This window comes from Hetaerina americana, unplaced genomic scaffold (assembly GCF_022747635.1).
Source record: "Hetaerina americana unplaced genomic scaffold, ioHetAmer1.1.p SCAF_5, whole genome shotgun sequence".
Classification (NCBI taxonomy): domain Eukaryota; kingdom Metazoa; phylum Arthropoda; class Insecta; order Odonata; family Calopterygidae; genus Hetaerina; species Hetaerina americana.
In genome coordinates, this window is record NW_027287095.1 from 45,188,013 (window position 1) to 45,204,873 (window position 16,861).

Below are 16,861 nucleotides of genomic sequence, written 5' to 3' on the forward strand. Positions count from 1 at the left end.
AGATAAAATGCTGAATAATAAGCCATTTTTCGATTTTTGAAACTTTATCATCTAAGCCAGCCCACGTGTGCTAAGTGATAAGGACTAATTTTTGGGCCATAAGCCATGCAAAATGAAGCGCAATAATTAATTGTGGAAATAAAATTTTTAATGTACAATAATGCCTTTGGTGCACAGTTTTTTAAACAGCAACACCGATCAGGCACATGATTCTTGCTTGTACTTTTCATATGAATGTGGGTAATTATAAAAACGTTTTTGCTTTTCCACTATAGGAAACAGATGGGTTTTGTCAAATCTCTTGTTTATTTACCGTGTATATTCGTAATATATTCCCAGAAAATATGAATAATGTTTGCAAAGTGGATAGCATATAGCAGTTTTACTGAAATTTAGTGGCATGATACTGGGATCGACTGTGGATAAAAACGTGTGTGAACCATTAATTAATTTTTGTATGGAAATCACCGATCATAAGGTGGTGTGTGATACCATAGCAGCAATCAATATTTGTGTGTTAAATAGTTAAATTATTAGTTCTATTATTAATGTTCCGGGGGGCTTAATACTTTGTCATTAATCATATTTGTTGAACAAATTTGATGATTAAATGCTTCTAAACCCATGGTTCGCACTAATGCGCCACATTCTTTCTTCAGAGTATGAAATACTAATCTATTTCTCTCGTTCTCCCTCATCTCCTCAAGGAATGCCCAGAAGGATTGGTTCATGAAGATGCCTTCAAGGACATCTACGCCAAGTTTTTCCCGCACGGAAGTGAGTACTCTCCTGCAATTCCTTGCTTTCCCCCATGGTCCCACCTCGCCCTTTTTCCAAGCCTCCTTCTTCCCTAGGAACCTTCTCGCTAACTAGGCGAACTTTCCCAATTGGTGGGGTGGCGGGTGGTCGCCTCAAAGAGGAGGCAGTACTGGGAGGCGTGCTATGACGGAGAACTTCCTCCGTGTGCTTTCCTGCGATCCATTCTCCTTAATTAATCGGGCGGACGATTCAAGAGTCCGGTTCGAAAGGGGAGATTGCTGTTCCCTCGGCCACTAATTAAAACTCATTTTCATCCGATAAGTGTGCACGAGGGTGTGTGTGTTAGGACCCCGGCACGGCCAAAAGTTACGCCTTGCCGATCTAAGAAAGGTAAAAAGTGGAGTGCCAGTTTTCAAACGTAGAACTTCTCCTTCTTGAGGATTGGAATCGTTACGAAAAGTCTCTTCTGGTTAGCTAGTCTTCGTTTTCCTACTTCGAGTCTTGTTTTAGATCTTCTTTTTTCGAAGGAATTGATCATTTCAATCCAGTTTAAAAAATTTCTTTTTTAATTAATTAATTTAATTCTTCTACTAATCAATCGGGCACCAAACTAAACCGTCATAAAATGGCCGCATCAAATAAGCACAGTTCAAAAAAAGACAAGGATGCCGAATTACAATTAATACTTGTCGTCGCATTTGGCGCTGAGCCAGTACTTAATTTGAAGAAGGTAGAAACAGCCGCCCATACTAATTTCTGCTTAATTCTCTTTAATAAACCTGGGTTTATATTTATAAAATACGAGGTCTGTTCAAAAAGTATCACGACTTTAATGTTTTTCAAAAATTATGTATTTATTCATGAATATCTATTTTGTCCCCTTCAAAATAATCCCTCTTAGATATTATAAATTTGTGCCAACGTTTTTTACAATCCTTGAAGCACTTAAAAAAGTATTTTTTGTGATCTCTTTCAGTAGCATAGCGTAGTTCTTTCATGAGCCTATTCTGTTTCGGGAACAAGAGAAGGGCACTGGTGGCCAGATATGGGGATTACGGTGGCTTCGGCATTATTTGTGTGTTGTTTTTGGCCAAAAATTCGCGCACAAGTAACGATGTGTGAGCAAGGGCGTTGTCATGGTGCAAAAGGCAATTTTTGTTCTTCCACAAATCCGGGCGTTTGTGGCGGATTGCTATGCGCAAATTGCCCATGACTGGCAGGTATACTCCTTATTTGCCGTTCTACCCTGTGGGAAGAAGACATGATGCGCCACGCCCCTGCCATCGAAGAAAACTGTAAGCAAAACTTTCACATTCGATCAAACTTGCCGCGCTCTTTTATTCTCGGCTATCGCTGCAGCTTCCATTGGGATGATTGAGCTTTAGTTTCCATGTCATAACCATAAACCCATGATTCGTCACCAGTTATGACCCTCTGGAGCAAATTTGGGTCGTCGCGGACAGTGTCATTAGAAATGTTAATACGTTGCTATTTTTGGTCGAAATTGAGCGATTTTGGTAAGAATTCCGACCCTTGTTATGCCCAAAGAAATGATAAAAATCGCATGGCACGAGCCAATTGATATATTTAGGTCCTCAGCAACTTCTCTAACGGTGATGTGACGATTGGCCAATACTATTTTCTTCACTTTATCAATGTTTTCGTCTGTTGTTGACGTGCTCCGGTGTCCGGCACGCTCTTCGTCCTTCACATCTCCTTGGCCCTCTGAGAGCATTTTGTACCACTTATAAACGTTGCTTTGGCCCAAGGTAGCTTCTCCATATGCCACAGTCAACATTTGGAATGCGTCCGCGCATTTAATTTCGTTTTTCACACAAAATTTGATACAGATTCTTTGATCCATATTTAAGAACAGGTGGAAATCGAAGACAAGCCAAAACACTTCCAAGCAAAACAGCTGTCAACATAACTGAATAATCAAAATGGCCGAAATTTTCGGCATAAGTGAGAGACATATGTCCCAGCATGACGCCACAAAAAAATCGAAAATCAAGCATACGCAACCCGCGGAAATTCATAATTCTCGATACTTTTTGAACAGAACTCGTTAATGGTACCAATGGGAACAGTTTCTCACTTGCACATTTATCTTTTACTGATTATTCAGCGTTTTTAGGAAATTTAAAAAATAACAGATTACCATTTCAGCTTGGAGAGCTAATAAAAAATGTTCTTGTTTAAAAACCGCAGTTAATTCCTTAATATAGACGTTAACGCAATTTCATAAAAAGACTAAAGTCAGAAAAGGCAGATATGTATATTGGGTTATGTGTAAGTACTTGGTTCCCGAGCCTTCAACGATCCCATCTGGCAACCGAACCCGAGAGTTTGGGTTTGGTTGGTCGATGTGGCATATTTCACTCAAATTCCTTTTTCTCCTTTTATGACAAACAGTGGACACTAAGAGCACTGTAACTCCTTGAGTTTTACACGAGGCCCAAGAAGGGGACTCTAGTTTGAAGATACCCACTAAAAGCTTTTTCGAGTCACTGGCAAGATATTTTAACTTCACAGTTGGCTGGACCAATTTTTAATGAGTAAATGACATATAGCTTTATAATGCCACATACTTATAATGATTGTTCTTTTGGAGCTATATTAGTCTGCCTGCTTATCCATTATTCAAATGGAGACCGAAGAATCGATTTGAGTGGCAAAGGCTGCTACTTCAATATTAAGATACTACTCGAGTGTGTCTTCTATGGCTTCTACTCACTTAGTTTTGATCACTTTTTTTCTTAAAAAGGAGTGAGCTTCTCAAGTCGCTTTACGATTCATAACGAGCTAATGCATGGATGTCTGGAAACTTTGCGTAGCTATGAATTAATTCATATCAAAATGTTGAGACAGTCTAAAATTTTGGAGCATGCTTGTATTCGTTGCTTATTTCTTTCTGCTTTATACTGGTACTGGACGTGGTTTAATGATTATGAAACGTATTCCAAGATTATTATAATAGATTTTTCATTTGCTCGTTCAACTTATTGTGTTCCGAGGATTCAACCTGGAAGTTTAAATATACAGGTAAAAATAAATGATTTCCTTCGCCTCTATTTATCAACAGTCACTCGTTGGGGTTCCGAGTTACACGGTATCCTTATTTAGTTAAATAGAAAAGCCATTGTCATCCCGATTTCATAAATGCAAAAACGTGGAAGAACCGTCTTTTAGTCGACACCCATTGGATGGATTCATAATGTTTAATGATGGTAATATCATTAATCTATCAGTGGGTATTTATGCCCTGAAATTCAGATATATATTAATTTTCATTTGATTCATCCATGTGATTTTTTATTTGTTTTTTTCCTGTGAGTTTTTATGCCTGAATTAACAGCAGCGGTGAAAAGTTGTCGCTGATTCATATCTCCATTTGAGGTGCTGATTGGTGTTGTGGAAGTTCTCATTTGTGATTGATATTTTGAGAGTTAATTATTTTGGACTTAGTAATTAACGTTTGTTTGTCCATGGGTATTATTGTTGTGATTTTGAACTTTTTGGGCTCCAATTAGTTACTCTGTCTTCACTAATTTGTCAAATTTTCAGATCATGTTGAACAATTTGCGAACGAAATCAGGACGAAATCCTGATGATTTTTGGAAGATTTATTCTCACCTATTGTTAGGTTATTGGTTTTTGGTTGGCAAGTCCGTAGGCGCAATTTTCTTTCCTGGCTTGGCTTTTTTACATTTTTTTAAAATTTACTTTCTTCAAACTTACATTTTTTAAATTTCATGTCGTCAAATAAATAAACTGCTTAAAATGAAATTCTTTGCGCAATACATGAAATTACCCTTTTATGAGATTATGTATTTTATGTATTTTCCTACCGTTGATTTTGAATTGATTTCTAAATATTCGTGAATTGCTATATTTCTTCGTCCTCAATAGAATAATAAAAGGCTAAAAATGTCTCATGAAAAGCTGCAGTACTGGACTCGATGACGTGTGACGTGATTCCTTATCAAGGAATGTGTACAGCAAATTCCTAGGTAAGAAACTTTTGCAAGGAAGATGAAATTATGATATTTAATCATGAGAGCTTTTAAGTTATTTGCCAGGGTTTCAAATCTCTTAACAGTCCTGTATTTCCAAATATATGTTAAAAATCAGTGTGTCTATAACCAAATGAAACTTTGAATTTTTGAAACATTTTAAACGAATCGCGAGTCCCAGAAATCTAATTTTTAATATACCCTGTAAGGCATATTTTTCTCCAAAGGTTGATGTTGACAGGCACATGTACGTATCTTTTATGAGGCATCATGGTGGTATTATTGAAGCCCCGGTTGTAATCCGCCGAGCGGATCTATTTGAAACATTCGTGACGGCTACGCATGAGAAGCTTAGCTTATTGTCCTCTTTCATACTAACAGAACGTAAATACTCATTAAAATGCCGCATATGCTGCGGTGTTCAACCGAAGGAGCGTGGGGTCGGAGGGGTAGGCGCATAATACGAACTCGCTTTTTAAAGCCTCAATTGATGGCGCCAGCCGAGACACGAACGCCACAATGCGTGCAGTGGCGGCCGTCAATCTTTCTCCACCCTAGCCGTTCCAGGTACTCGCATGCTCCATTCTCTCCTTCTTTGATGACCGCTGATCTAATTTGAGGGCGTGAATCGAAGGCCAGGTGCCCTGCAGAGAATGAGGCGGTAGCTAAAGAGAAAGAGGCGAAAGGATTAAGCGAGGCATGTGCCCACTGTAGAGGAAAGGATTGGAGGGTAAATGAGGAGGAGTAAGGGACATAAAAATTGGAGCCGTAATAGGTGCAATGAAAAAGACTCTTCTATTTGGCAGGTAAAATATATGGCGTGGGCTCAACTGCGGCGCTGGTTATTATGAATTTCCCCGCAAAATATTCGCACCGGATTCTAACAGATAATAGATGAAATACGATCAATTTACATTGATTGAAAGTAATAAATAGTGCACCGTAAGCATTTTAATAATAGACTATCAATAGTTATAATTATATTTTGCCATCCTTTTTATTTAAAAATTGACAGTATACCTCTTATTAAAAATCAATATTCACTGTGATGTTTAGCATTTATCATGTATTTTCTTTTAAGTATTAGCAAAACCTTAGGAATAACTGCAATTCTTATCCCATATGGTGAGGGATCATGTCAATTATTAATAGCAATTATGAACTTTCTTCACTAAAAATGAGGTATTGCAAATCATTAATAAAATCATAGGTCATCTTAATCGATTGGGTTCGTATCATGGCGTAAAAATACGATTTTATGAACCTAGTCATTATGAGAAACAAATTTGCACTTTTCCACCATTTATTGTAACGTGCATCGCGTTTTAGTTCATCGTTCAGGTACAAGATGGTTATATAAGCTGAAATATTTTGCACGTTACAACAAATCTGTGGAAAAGTTCAAATTTGTTTATCATAATGACGAACTTCCACTACATCTCTCTTGAATACAGCCTAGCCATTCCTTTAATTCGCCGCTTAAAGTAATTCCTCCGAGTATAATCTTGTTTGTTTGGATTTAATTTAATTTCTTTGACGCTATTGTACGATTGTACATTTAAATACAGGGTGCGGCAACCTATCTTCCTTTTTTAAAGAGGTTTTGCTTTATAAAAAAAGGAAGTAATGTTGCCCCACCCTGTATGTAGTGGTGTTTCATTTACTTCACATTCCAAATATGCATTATTAAGTGCCCTTGTTAATTCTTGACAGACAAAAAAGGGAACAATAAATTAGTATGTCTAATGGTTTTACTGTTCAGGTACCGGACTTGTACGTATGCATTGGCTCCGAGTTAAAATATATTCGTCATGCATGGCATAGAAAAATGAAATTTCTCAAAACTATCTTGGCTAAATAAGGAATTATGAGATATGCAGTTAGCTCGGTGAAACAGCGATCGATTTTCTGATGCTAATCCTAAAATCTGATTTATACGAACCCAAGGTTTTGTTCACTGTCGTATTTTTCGTATTACCATCCATAGTCTTATTTTGAGAACAGAACTACGTAACAAAAAGAAGTGAAGTCAGCAAATAGTGCGAAATCAAATCGGACAGTTCCCCCAAGCGTAGCAAACACCGGAATTTCCGGTGTAAATGCAACGGGAAGAACCTTCGTCACTTCTCTCTCACAATGGATCGGATGGGAAAGATCCACCGAACCTTTCCGTCCCGAACAGTAGTAGTAGCTCTCTGAACTTTTCCATGGATTCCCAAAGTTAGGCTCTGAATGGTTCTGAATAATGCGCCGTCCGCAGTGGATACTTTCGATCTGAGTCTTTTGAAGAGTTATAATATGTGACCAAAGTTGAAGCAAGGGGAAATAAGAATGGCGTGGAGGAGAGCGATCAATGAACGGATACCTAAAGTGGAGTAAGGAATAAGGGAGCTGAACAGAATAAGTTGAGTAGAAGAGACCTCATAAAAGAGATGAAAACTGGAAGGTAAATGAAGGAGATAAGCCGTCTTTATTTTTCGGATACTTGATTGAGAAAAGGTAATGGAGATGGTATCGAATGATTGATGGAATTCAAGGCAAAATTGAGGCACCCACCGTGAGGAAATGTCGATCGCGCTTTCCCGAATGTGACACAAGTAGTATATGGGGAAATTAGTTTTATCTGAAAAGTTTTTTTTTAGTATGTAATGACTACTAAAGAGTTACTGAAAACCCAAGCGTAAAAGACGAGTTTGCCGAGAACTTCAGCATATTTTCTTAGTTAATGCTCTCTTTTTGTGAGTGATAAATCCGCTCATGAAATGACCCTAATTTTATGATGCATAAAGTTTGCGGAACATGTTTCATTTTCTCATGTGTGAGTATAAGATAGCACGTAGAATTCGATGAAAAGACTGCACGAGATCTCATTCTCTTAAGCTAATGGAGTGATAAATGAGTGTAAATGTAAAGATATTAAAATAAGGACTTTATCATTTTGTAGTGGAGGCTAATGAACTATTTTCGTGGTGCTCTTTTATGGTGCAAGATGAGAATAAAATTCACGAGGGAGAAGGCATAAGAGAGAGGCACGAATAAGGAGCGGGCTAGCGGTCGTAAAACGAATGCACCAATGGCGTGCAGTGCCTAGTAAAAATCTCAGGCGGAAGAGCAACCCAGTGGAGATGCAGTGCGTGAGAAAACCCCAAAAATTCGGAATAGGAAACAATAGAAGGACCTTGCGCAGAGAAAAAATATTTCCATTTATTAGATGCATAAAAATTTTATGGGCGCAGTTATGTAAGGAGAGAATAAAGGAGTAGGTCTTGAGGTCGAAGAGAGACTGAGAGGGGAAAAAGAAAAAAAAATCTGCCCGATGAAAAGATGGATAGGGAGGAGTTAATTTCTGAAAGTTATAACTTGCTGTTCAAATATTTTTACGCTTAACCGTTAAACTATAGTGGAGTTTACCTAAAAATATGCTAAAATACCTGAACTAAGTCAATAAATATTTGAATTAGAACATTTTCGAAAATGTAAAAATAGAGTTATGGTCTCAAAAATGAAAGTCTATTGCTATACATGGCCGATAAATAAAAGAATTCACCTTTAAGGGTTACCAGGACGTTAGACTCGCCTCAGAAATCGTATCTGCGTTGTATCTGTACGTACTGTATTGTTAAAAATATATAGCATTATGCAGAACGAAGTTTGATGGAAAAAATATCACTTTATTATGTTATTTTTTATCCCGAAAGAATGTCCTAAACAATATTAATTATTACTTATAAAAACGTTCTACCGCAAAACAATAATCAGCCCAAATAAGTCGTTTCAATAAAGTGTAATGTATGTCTATTGAACTGAAGTACCCCTCGAATAATATTATTTTTTTAATATAATTTAAAATTATTTTTCTCAATACCATAACCACTGCGATGCGCAGTATTCCAATTGAGATTGCAGTTCCGTAAGGAGAGATTTAAAAAGGTTTTAGAGCCTGGATGCCCCAATAAACCCTCGCCGGAAAATACACACAGACCGAAGGCGAATCATGAGAAAAAGAAAACTTCGACTCTTCAACCAAAGGTCCACCGATGTATAAACACGAGTGCAAAACTGAGAGACTCGGAGAGGGAGGAAGAAAGCAAGATAATACAGGGTATTCTCCTTAGGTGGTCAAAGAGAGTAGGTATGATTTGAGTGTGTCCGTGAGCTTTCAGAGGCGCTGAAGACGGATAGGAAAAAGAACCCGGAAAACAGTTGTCCCACAGTGGTCAGCGGAAAAATACTACGGCGAGGTCACTCGAGAGGCGTAAAGGGAGCGTCAGAATGCTGAAAAGAGAACATATTTATTTATTCTTAGTCCGAAGCAGCACTTTTGGCCTTTACATCGGACTATTAATAGTGATAACAATGGATACGATTACGAACACCCAGTAAAAATGAGATTTAATGAAAAACTCTGCAGAGGAAACATTAACTCAGTTGAACTGCTATTCGAGGAAAACGCATTAGTCTTGGGTGAGGAAGGAGGAAAGGACTAGCGGAAAAGAACGAAGACTATCCTTCAAGTGAATTTCGGTTCATTACCAACGAATACTAGTATATTTGATAAAAACTTTGACTCAGTATTTATCAAGCCCAAATGTAAGTTACGGAACGGATCAGGTGTTTACGCACTAATTTCGTTTATTAGAAATCGCTCATGAGATGTTAATTTTCCAATGCAGATAGCACTTTTTGTTGATTCACCTGCGGCATTCCGCTCGACTTGGGTTGATCATTTATTAATTTATTATCATTAGGTATTCTACGGTTTTAGGTAGGTTTAGGATGGACAGACACGAGACACCCATGCGTTTCTTAAGTTCTTCTAAAAAAATAAAACCTGGCACTCAACAAAATGATAAACCCTTCTTCAACTCCACGTGAAAATTGAAAATCACGGGTGATGATGGTCTTACTCGTCTTCCTAACTCTGCCCATCCCGGATTTTTATAAGTAACTCCCACCCGAGCAGTTTGAAACCTGTATAGGTCGTAAATATAAGACTCCTATCACACCAATCCCTTCTATCAGGCTTAGATTTATTTGACTGAAGAAATAGCATTTCCTGATTAATTTTAAATTGACTCTTTAATTGGATTCAAGATTCCGGTTTCCGGATTCCGGCCGGATCTCAGTGAGCTATTTTATCTTAAATTAACAAATTACTGTCGAAACAAGGGACATCTGGAGGGTCCCGATCAATTTTAGTACTAATTTCAAGAGCTCTTGCTCATGAACTGTAAAGTATATATTTTTATCATAAGTGTTCACCAACAAAACCTTGTACGACTAAGTGATTGTTGTTATTATTTTTGATTTCCGTTTTGATGGCAACCGCCTAATTAGTACTAAAAATCGATTATTTTCAATTAATATAATGCCAATTACATTACGAGAGAAATATTTCAACGGATATTTTGAATATTATTTCAGGCATTAAACGTTTTGCCAAAAAGTACATTGATACGTAATAATAATTTATAGGACGTGGCTAACGTCGCCGTTTATCGAAAGTGCTCAAATTTGAACACATTTCTCGAATTAAAGTCCGTGAGATTGGTCGATTATGAGATGAAATTGTTTTATTACTTAAAAAAGCATTTGTTTCAAACATTCATCTTAATAAAACATAGAAATGGCCTACATTTCCCATAATTAGGGACTAAAGAGAACATGAAACCCCTTTCCGCATAGCTTTTTTACGATACAAATGATGAAAGAGTGCTACCCAAAACTCGCACAGATGTATAGTTTGTTTGGAGCTATGATTACTCTATATATATTTGGTACCTCTGGCATGATGCTAATGAAGAATTTTATTAGTACAGGAAGTTTCTTTCTTTTATCCATCCCAGTTTTCATGCAGTGCACATTGGCCTAAGAGGAATCAATTAGTATTCTTTCTCCTGCTACAATTGGTGGAAATCAAATACTTCTGAAATATACCATATTCGTTTAGTTCTAAGAATTATAATACTTTATTGCTATTTTTTATTTTATCCGTCGACTCTGGTGATGATCGCATCGTAGTTACCTACATTCAGAAACATAACCTTTTACGTATACATATAAATTTCTAAAAGAATTTTTACTCACAAGAATTATTAAAAAAGTTGACGCTTCAAACTTTTGCCAGTGTTAAATGATTTAATACTATATTTATGTTAGTTTGTTTGGTGCGCCAAGTTAATTTATTCTGGAATGAGATTTCTGATAATAGATTTTGGATTTCAAATCGCAATCAGGGAAATAGATTTTTTAAATTCATTTTCGTCGGGTGACGTCCATTTCCCATCAATCCGTAGGCATTTTTTTTTCAACCTCCTTTTTAGCGAAATAGCTTTCAGCTTTTTCAACTCTCAAGAAAACCATATGCTGGAACATTCAATTATTACTGTATTTGTAGGCGTGGAATAGAGAAGGGATGAGATTGAAAAGCGTATAGGAGATGGTGCATAAAGAGATAAATAGGGTATCAAAATAAAAGATTTAGCAAAAATATTTGTTATTCAGAAGATTGAATATGAAGGATGTGAAGTCTTTCTTTATCACGGTATTTGGGTGGTTTAATTTAAATTGGTTCCTAAAATATTTTTGGATAAAAATACCATTCATCTGAATTGGCCATTTTGATAAACTTGGTATCAGCTTTTTTAAGCAATAGTACATAAACTCCTAACTTTCTTTTATCAATGAAACAAGTAAATTCAAATACAATAAGTAATTATGCATGTGTGCCTAAAACAAGTGTGGCTAATATCTAGTCCAAACGGTCGCATTATCTTCCATCTTTTGTGAAATTTTTTTAAAGGTATATCGTTGACGTTTTCATGAATCCAGCATCCTTAAAATGCGTGTTACGTATTACAATTTAATTAAAGTATTCTAAAGAAAAAAGCAAAAACATTGCTTAAGAAGTTTTGTATTTTTTAATGTTTGATAGTTATGTGGGAATAATTTTTCACAAACAAAAGTAAATGTTTTTAAATTGTTGTATTTTTAATATCGATACATTTGAATCCATGAATTGAAATTGTTTTGGAAAAACTGAATAAGTTGGAATAAAAGTAAGTATCTCCATTAGCTTAAAAGCTATCAATAGAATCAATAGAATTTTACATGAAAAAAATAAAAATGTTATAATTATAAAGTAACTTAACGGGTACTACTCTACTGCTACTACAACAAGGAAATATTCTATGCTCAATTTCCTCAACTTCACCCAATGTGTATGATTTTTCGAGTATCGTTTACCTGGGAAACCATAGACGGCGCAGAAGTACAAAACGTATCTTTATGTGTGGTTTTCACACGCCATTGGGCTTAGTACTGGCGGTTATCTCCTGTGTATACAGCCAATATTATTTCTTAATTCAATGATTTTACTTAATAATACCGTAGGGTATTAAAAAAATATGGGATATCCTACATGTACATCATAATAAGGAAATTGAGCGAATGACTAACTGAATATTCAAAGATTTCCGTATGATTATTTCGTATGGAAACAACCACAGTAATGACCCCGATGATTGGATTTGACTGATGCGATTAGAATTTAACGAAAACTTTTCCCCAAGGCTTCATACGTTTCAGGTTGCGGGGAGGTATTATATTTCACTTGGTCAACTACGGTTTTTCAGGAAGTTCTGGCACCTAGAAAATCACAGCGTGGGGCGTCCAGTGGCAAAAGACAATCATATTGGGAAGATCAAAAGGGATTTGGTGGAGGGAAATCCCTCTCGTTTATAATTGGGGAAAACCGAGGATCTTTGAGTAAGTATGATGAGGATGTTTATGGTATTAATATTGTTTATCCCTCCAACAATTAAATTACATTTTGAGACTTGCTTTAGTCTAGCTGTCATGATACTTGCTCCATTCGTTGGAATTCTTTTGTGGGAAATATAGAAACTACTTCCAATGTATTGCAAAAAATGTTAATTTTCTTCCTCAAAGCTTTTCCAGAATTCATTTGGAAAGAGTATTCTCGAATACGGATCATTGTAAAATAGTGTTGTTATTTATAATGGTTTATGGTCACGGACTCTTGTTTCTCTGCGTGACCAGTGAAAGGATCTATAACCAAATGGACTGCCCCCAACACTCTTTCTCTTTCCCTGTTCGAATGAATGAATGTTTGACACGCCGCAGTACTTAGTATGGTGAACTCACGTTGCCGAACCAAATGTTGTGATGAAAACCTTGCCTGGTTGGCCATCCGATTGATGAGTCAAGTCTAACCTGCTTCTTTCACGATCTCCCTTTACATCAGTCCAAAATTTTCTCTTGCATATTTTGATGGCGAAACGTCATAGAGTAAAATTAGATCCTCGCGTCTCGCGCGTATAATGGGAGCTCAATCAAGAATGAGAGAAGAGGGATGTTCAGGGGGTGAGGGGGAGTCGAGATGGTCAAGAGGAAAATTAATGGGGAAAAAACGATCGTTCGGGACAAAGGGGTGGGGCTGAAGGAGTGAGGGGAAGAAGCGAAATGGAATCAAGGGAATGTGGGAGGTGGTGGGTATTGTGGCCCATTGGCCGGCTCACCCAGTCGGATTCGGAGTGCGTCAGTGTCCCGCAGTTTTGTTCATTATTCTAACTTCCGCCCAATGCCAAAGCAAATTCCGATTCAGGAAATGGGTCCGGGATGTTGTGTGTTTTCATGCTTGTGACTATGTAGGTGTGCTGAATGGTTGCGTCGTGAGTGGATGGGGTAGTCATTGAGGCGACAGGGGGTTTGGAGGGTATGATTCATGCTTTGCAATTCCGGGGAGCGGGGGCAAGAGTCGCCGGCCGCGGAAGTCTGTCCAGCAAGTGGAGCAATATGGGGAATAAAAGGAAGTAGGGGATAAACGGGATTGGACCGGACTTTTTTGTAGGCGGCGGTTGCGAGCGAATAGTGGCATTTGGAGCCCCCCATTCCTTAAACGCCTATCTACCCCATCCCATTATCATGCGTCGCAGGTGTTTCATTTTTAACAGGAAACAGTCGAATCGAGAATTGGGAAGCAAAGTTGGGTCTTACCCATTTGCGGCATTAAAAATTTGATTTTTATGTCGGAGGCAGTATTTTGTGTAATAACTATTTCCAGATATCAAGAGTTGAAAATATATGTTTGCCATGCTACCTCTTCGAATAAAAGTGACTAAAATGGTAGAGGTGATGAAAGGAGATATTAACTTCGCAGATTTCCGTTTACTGCGCAAGATGAAATTAGTCTTTGAATATATATTTCTGAGTCAATCTTTCTATCTTTTGCTATTGTTTGACTTTTTAATGCACTGCGGTGCATGTAAGTAACATTTGTCCTGTAATGGCAGCACAATCGTTCGATTAATGTCTTCAAATTAGTTTTACTCTAGCATTCCTCCCTGAAGTTTCCATCGGCTCTCATCCTTGGTCTCCCATCTCTGTTATTTGCGAAGCTGCAATTCTGTCTTGCATTCCAAGCACTATCAGTATATTTCTCATGGCACTCAGTGTGAGTGAGTAAAATAAAATATGTGTGAATATTTCTTGATGGTTAAACAGCACAGATAATAAACCAATAAATTTCTGGCAAAGGCCCTGCTGACAACGGACACAGATTTTCCATGCTATATTTAGAAGTAAGGAAGGATCATCCCATCCAATGGATTTCAAAAACTGCCATATAGTATACTAAAAGCTGTGACTGTCGTGGATGCCATACAGGATGAATCTTATTGAAATCTTATAGGATATTAAACAAGGAAATCTTATTAATATTTTTTTAGTATATCCACCCTTAAAGGTAGTAGTGAAACCTATCTTTCGGTAATATATTCTGAATTCCACATTCTAAAATTGACTTTTTATTCATTGGTTCTAGGAGAGATAAAACATAGGGTACCAGATCTGTGAGAACTCTGGCCAAGATCTCCCGGTGTCTGGAGTTTTTGAGATATATTGATGTGATGAAATCGTTGACGTATCCGTTCACGCTGCATAAATATATCATTTATTCGTTCGCCTGACATATTGTAGCCCTTCGCTCAATCGAGCTGGTGTTTGATTTTGCATTGGAATATTATTTGATAGATTTTCTCTTTCTGTGCTGTCAGAGACTATCCTCATTACGGCATTAGGGATTAGAGCATCCTTTGGCGTCATAATTCACCTTTCTTAAACCAATTATAGTTATGATTTTACTATAAGTGAATCTCAAAACGGAAAGGTTTTCAAATAATGTTGAGGGCAATCCTTTACATAATCTGTATAATCCATTTAAATTAACGCTGGATGTGCCACATGACTTTCTTTTTTTTTTGAGTTTTCAATTATTCATCTTTCTTTACATATTAGCAGCGTAGCTTCACCAAGCTTACATGCGTTTTAATTTACCAAATGTATTTTTTTGCTTTGTTCATGCACGTTGAAGAAGATAAGTGTGCCATTGGTTGACATCGTTGTGTTTTTCATGGATAAGAGTATGCCTGACAATATTAAAAATGCATTGAGCTGTCGAGAGACATGATTGCATTCGTTAAAATTTCTCTTATGTACGGGGTAACCTCGTTTTAAAATACTTTCCGGACAAAAATATTCATTTATATCAGTTAGATATGAGAAAAATCAGCGAAACATTCTCCCATCTCAATTCTAACTAAAAAGAGCACAGAAGAATTATGGGCACTTTAACATTTAAAGCCGTGGTTTAGTCTAAATCAACAGGTTTATTAATTTTTTCAGTAATTTAAAGAGATATTGGAGATATGTGTTCAAGTCTCAGTGCTTTTGACGGTCAATCTATTCATTTTCCAATCCTGGCTTGTGGGGTCAAAGAAAATGAGTCGCAAACAATTAATTCTGCCCTTCCGTCATTACTTTCTGGAAACAACGCGGGGTTGCTGCGGGGAGAGCGGGATAAATCTTCATTCGAGCGGCGTGCGAGGGACATCGACGGGATAATTGACGATACAAAAGGGCCGGGCAGGAAATGAAGATATCGCCCGGAAGAACCTCCGGGGAACGATTCGGCTGTATCGGGAGGGTTGGGGCAAGGGGCTATTGGATGTGGCAGGAAAGTGCGGGGAGAGGGAGTATGGCGGAAGGGTGGATTAAGAAAGAGAAAATGAACAAGAAGCAGTTGGAATTGGTGCGACCAGAGGAGAGAATTCGGCGTGCTCAGGGAACGCGAGTGAGCGCAAGGGTAATGGAAGGAGAATCCTTGGAGAAACGCTCTAGGGATCTGAAGATGACGAGGCCAGATAAAGGGTAGACTAAATAAAGCTGAAAGACGTGATAATCGAGGCGCGCAAAAAGGGAAGAGGAGAAAAATCGAAAGTTTTGGAAAGCCCTGCTACGAGCAGATGAGGGAAAAGCACAAAAAAAAGAAGCGGTTGCATATAACATGTAGGATAATCAAACTCCAAGTTGGATGAAAAATGAGTAGAGGATCAATTTTCTGCAACTTTCGTGCTAAATGAGGGATATTTATAAGTATAGATATATACGCGTACAAACTGACGAGATTTTTTGACTGTAGTATATTTGTGGTAGCCGTATTTTAACTTGAATATTACGAGCGTTCTTTCATGGTTTCCTAGAAAATTGGTGTCTAAAGCTTACTAACGCGTGTGTATGCCTAATTTATGGTTTCGCTTTGAAAATTTCCGCGATGTATATCCGATATAGATGAAGAAAAGTGATTAATTAGCGCGAAGTGACGATAATTATTAAAACGCGTTTTGTTGAGAATTGATCAAAGCTATAGGCGTTTCTTGAAAATGTTGGGTATAAACATCGATCCAGATTTGACTTCGGAAAACCTATTGAACTACCCCATCAAAAACATTCAGGGTATTGCTAATAATACCATACACTGAAATGATAATTTTAATCCCCTTTTCTTAAGATTTAACACAATAGCGTTCAAATACTGGTGTAAAAAACAGATTAAAACTCTATCAACCTTCATCTTATCTCTATCTTATCAACGAACGGAACCCATCTATTTTTTCAATTAATTTTTCAAAACACCATTCATTTTGTCAATCATTCCGGTCATATTGGAAGCAGGAATTGGCCTGTTTCCCGGTGTTCGTTACTTTTGATGTTCTCTGTGCCTTATT

At 37.4% G+C, this 16,861-nt stretch overlaps 1 protein-coding gene across 2 annotated transcripts in view; it reads left to right on the top strand.

Annotated features, from left to right (window-relative positions):
• Positions 1 to 16,861, top strand: part of LOC139694041 (Kv channel-interacting protein 4-like) — a 588,264-nt gene that overhangs the window by 398,616 nt on the left and 172,787 nt on the right. For both annotated transcript variants that reach the window (XM_071592446.1, XM_071592447.1), the window contains exon 2: positions 708 to 777. In XM_071592446.1, coding sequence (XP_071448547.1) covers positions 708 to 777 — 70 coding nt within the window. The remainder of the gene's footprint in view (positions 1 to 707; positions 778 to 16,861) is intronic.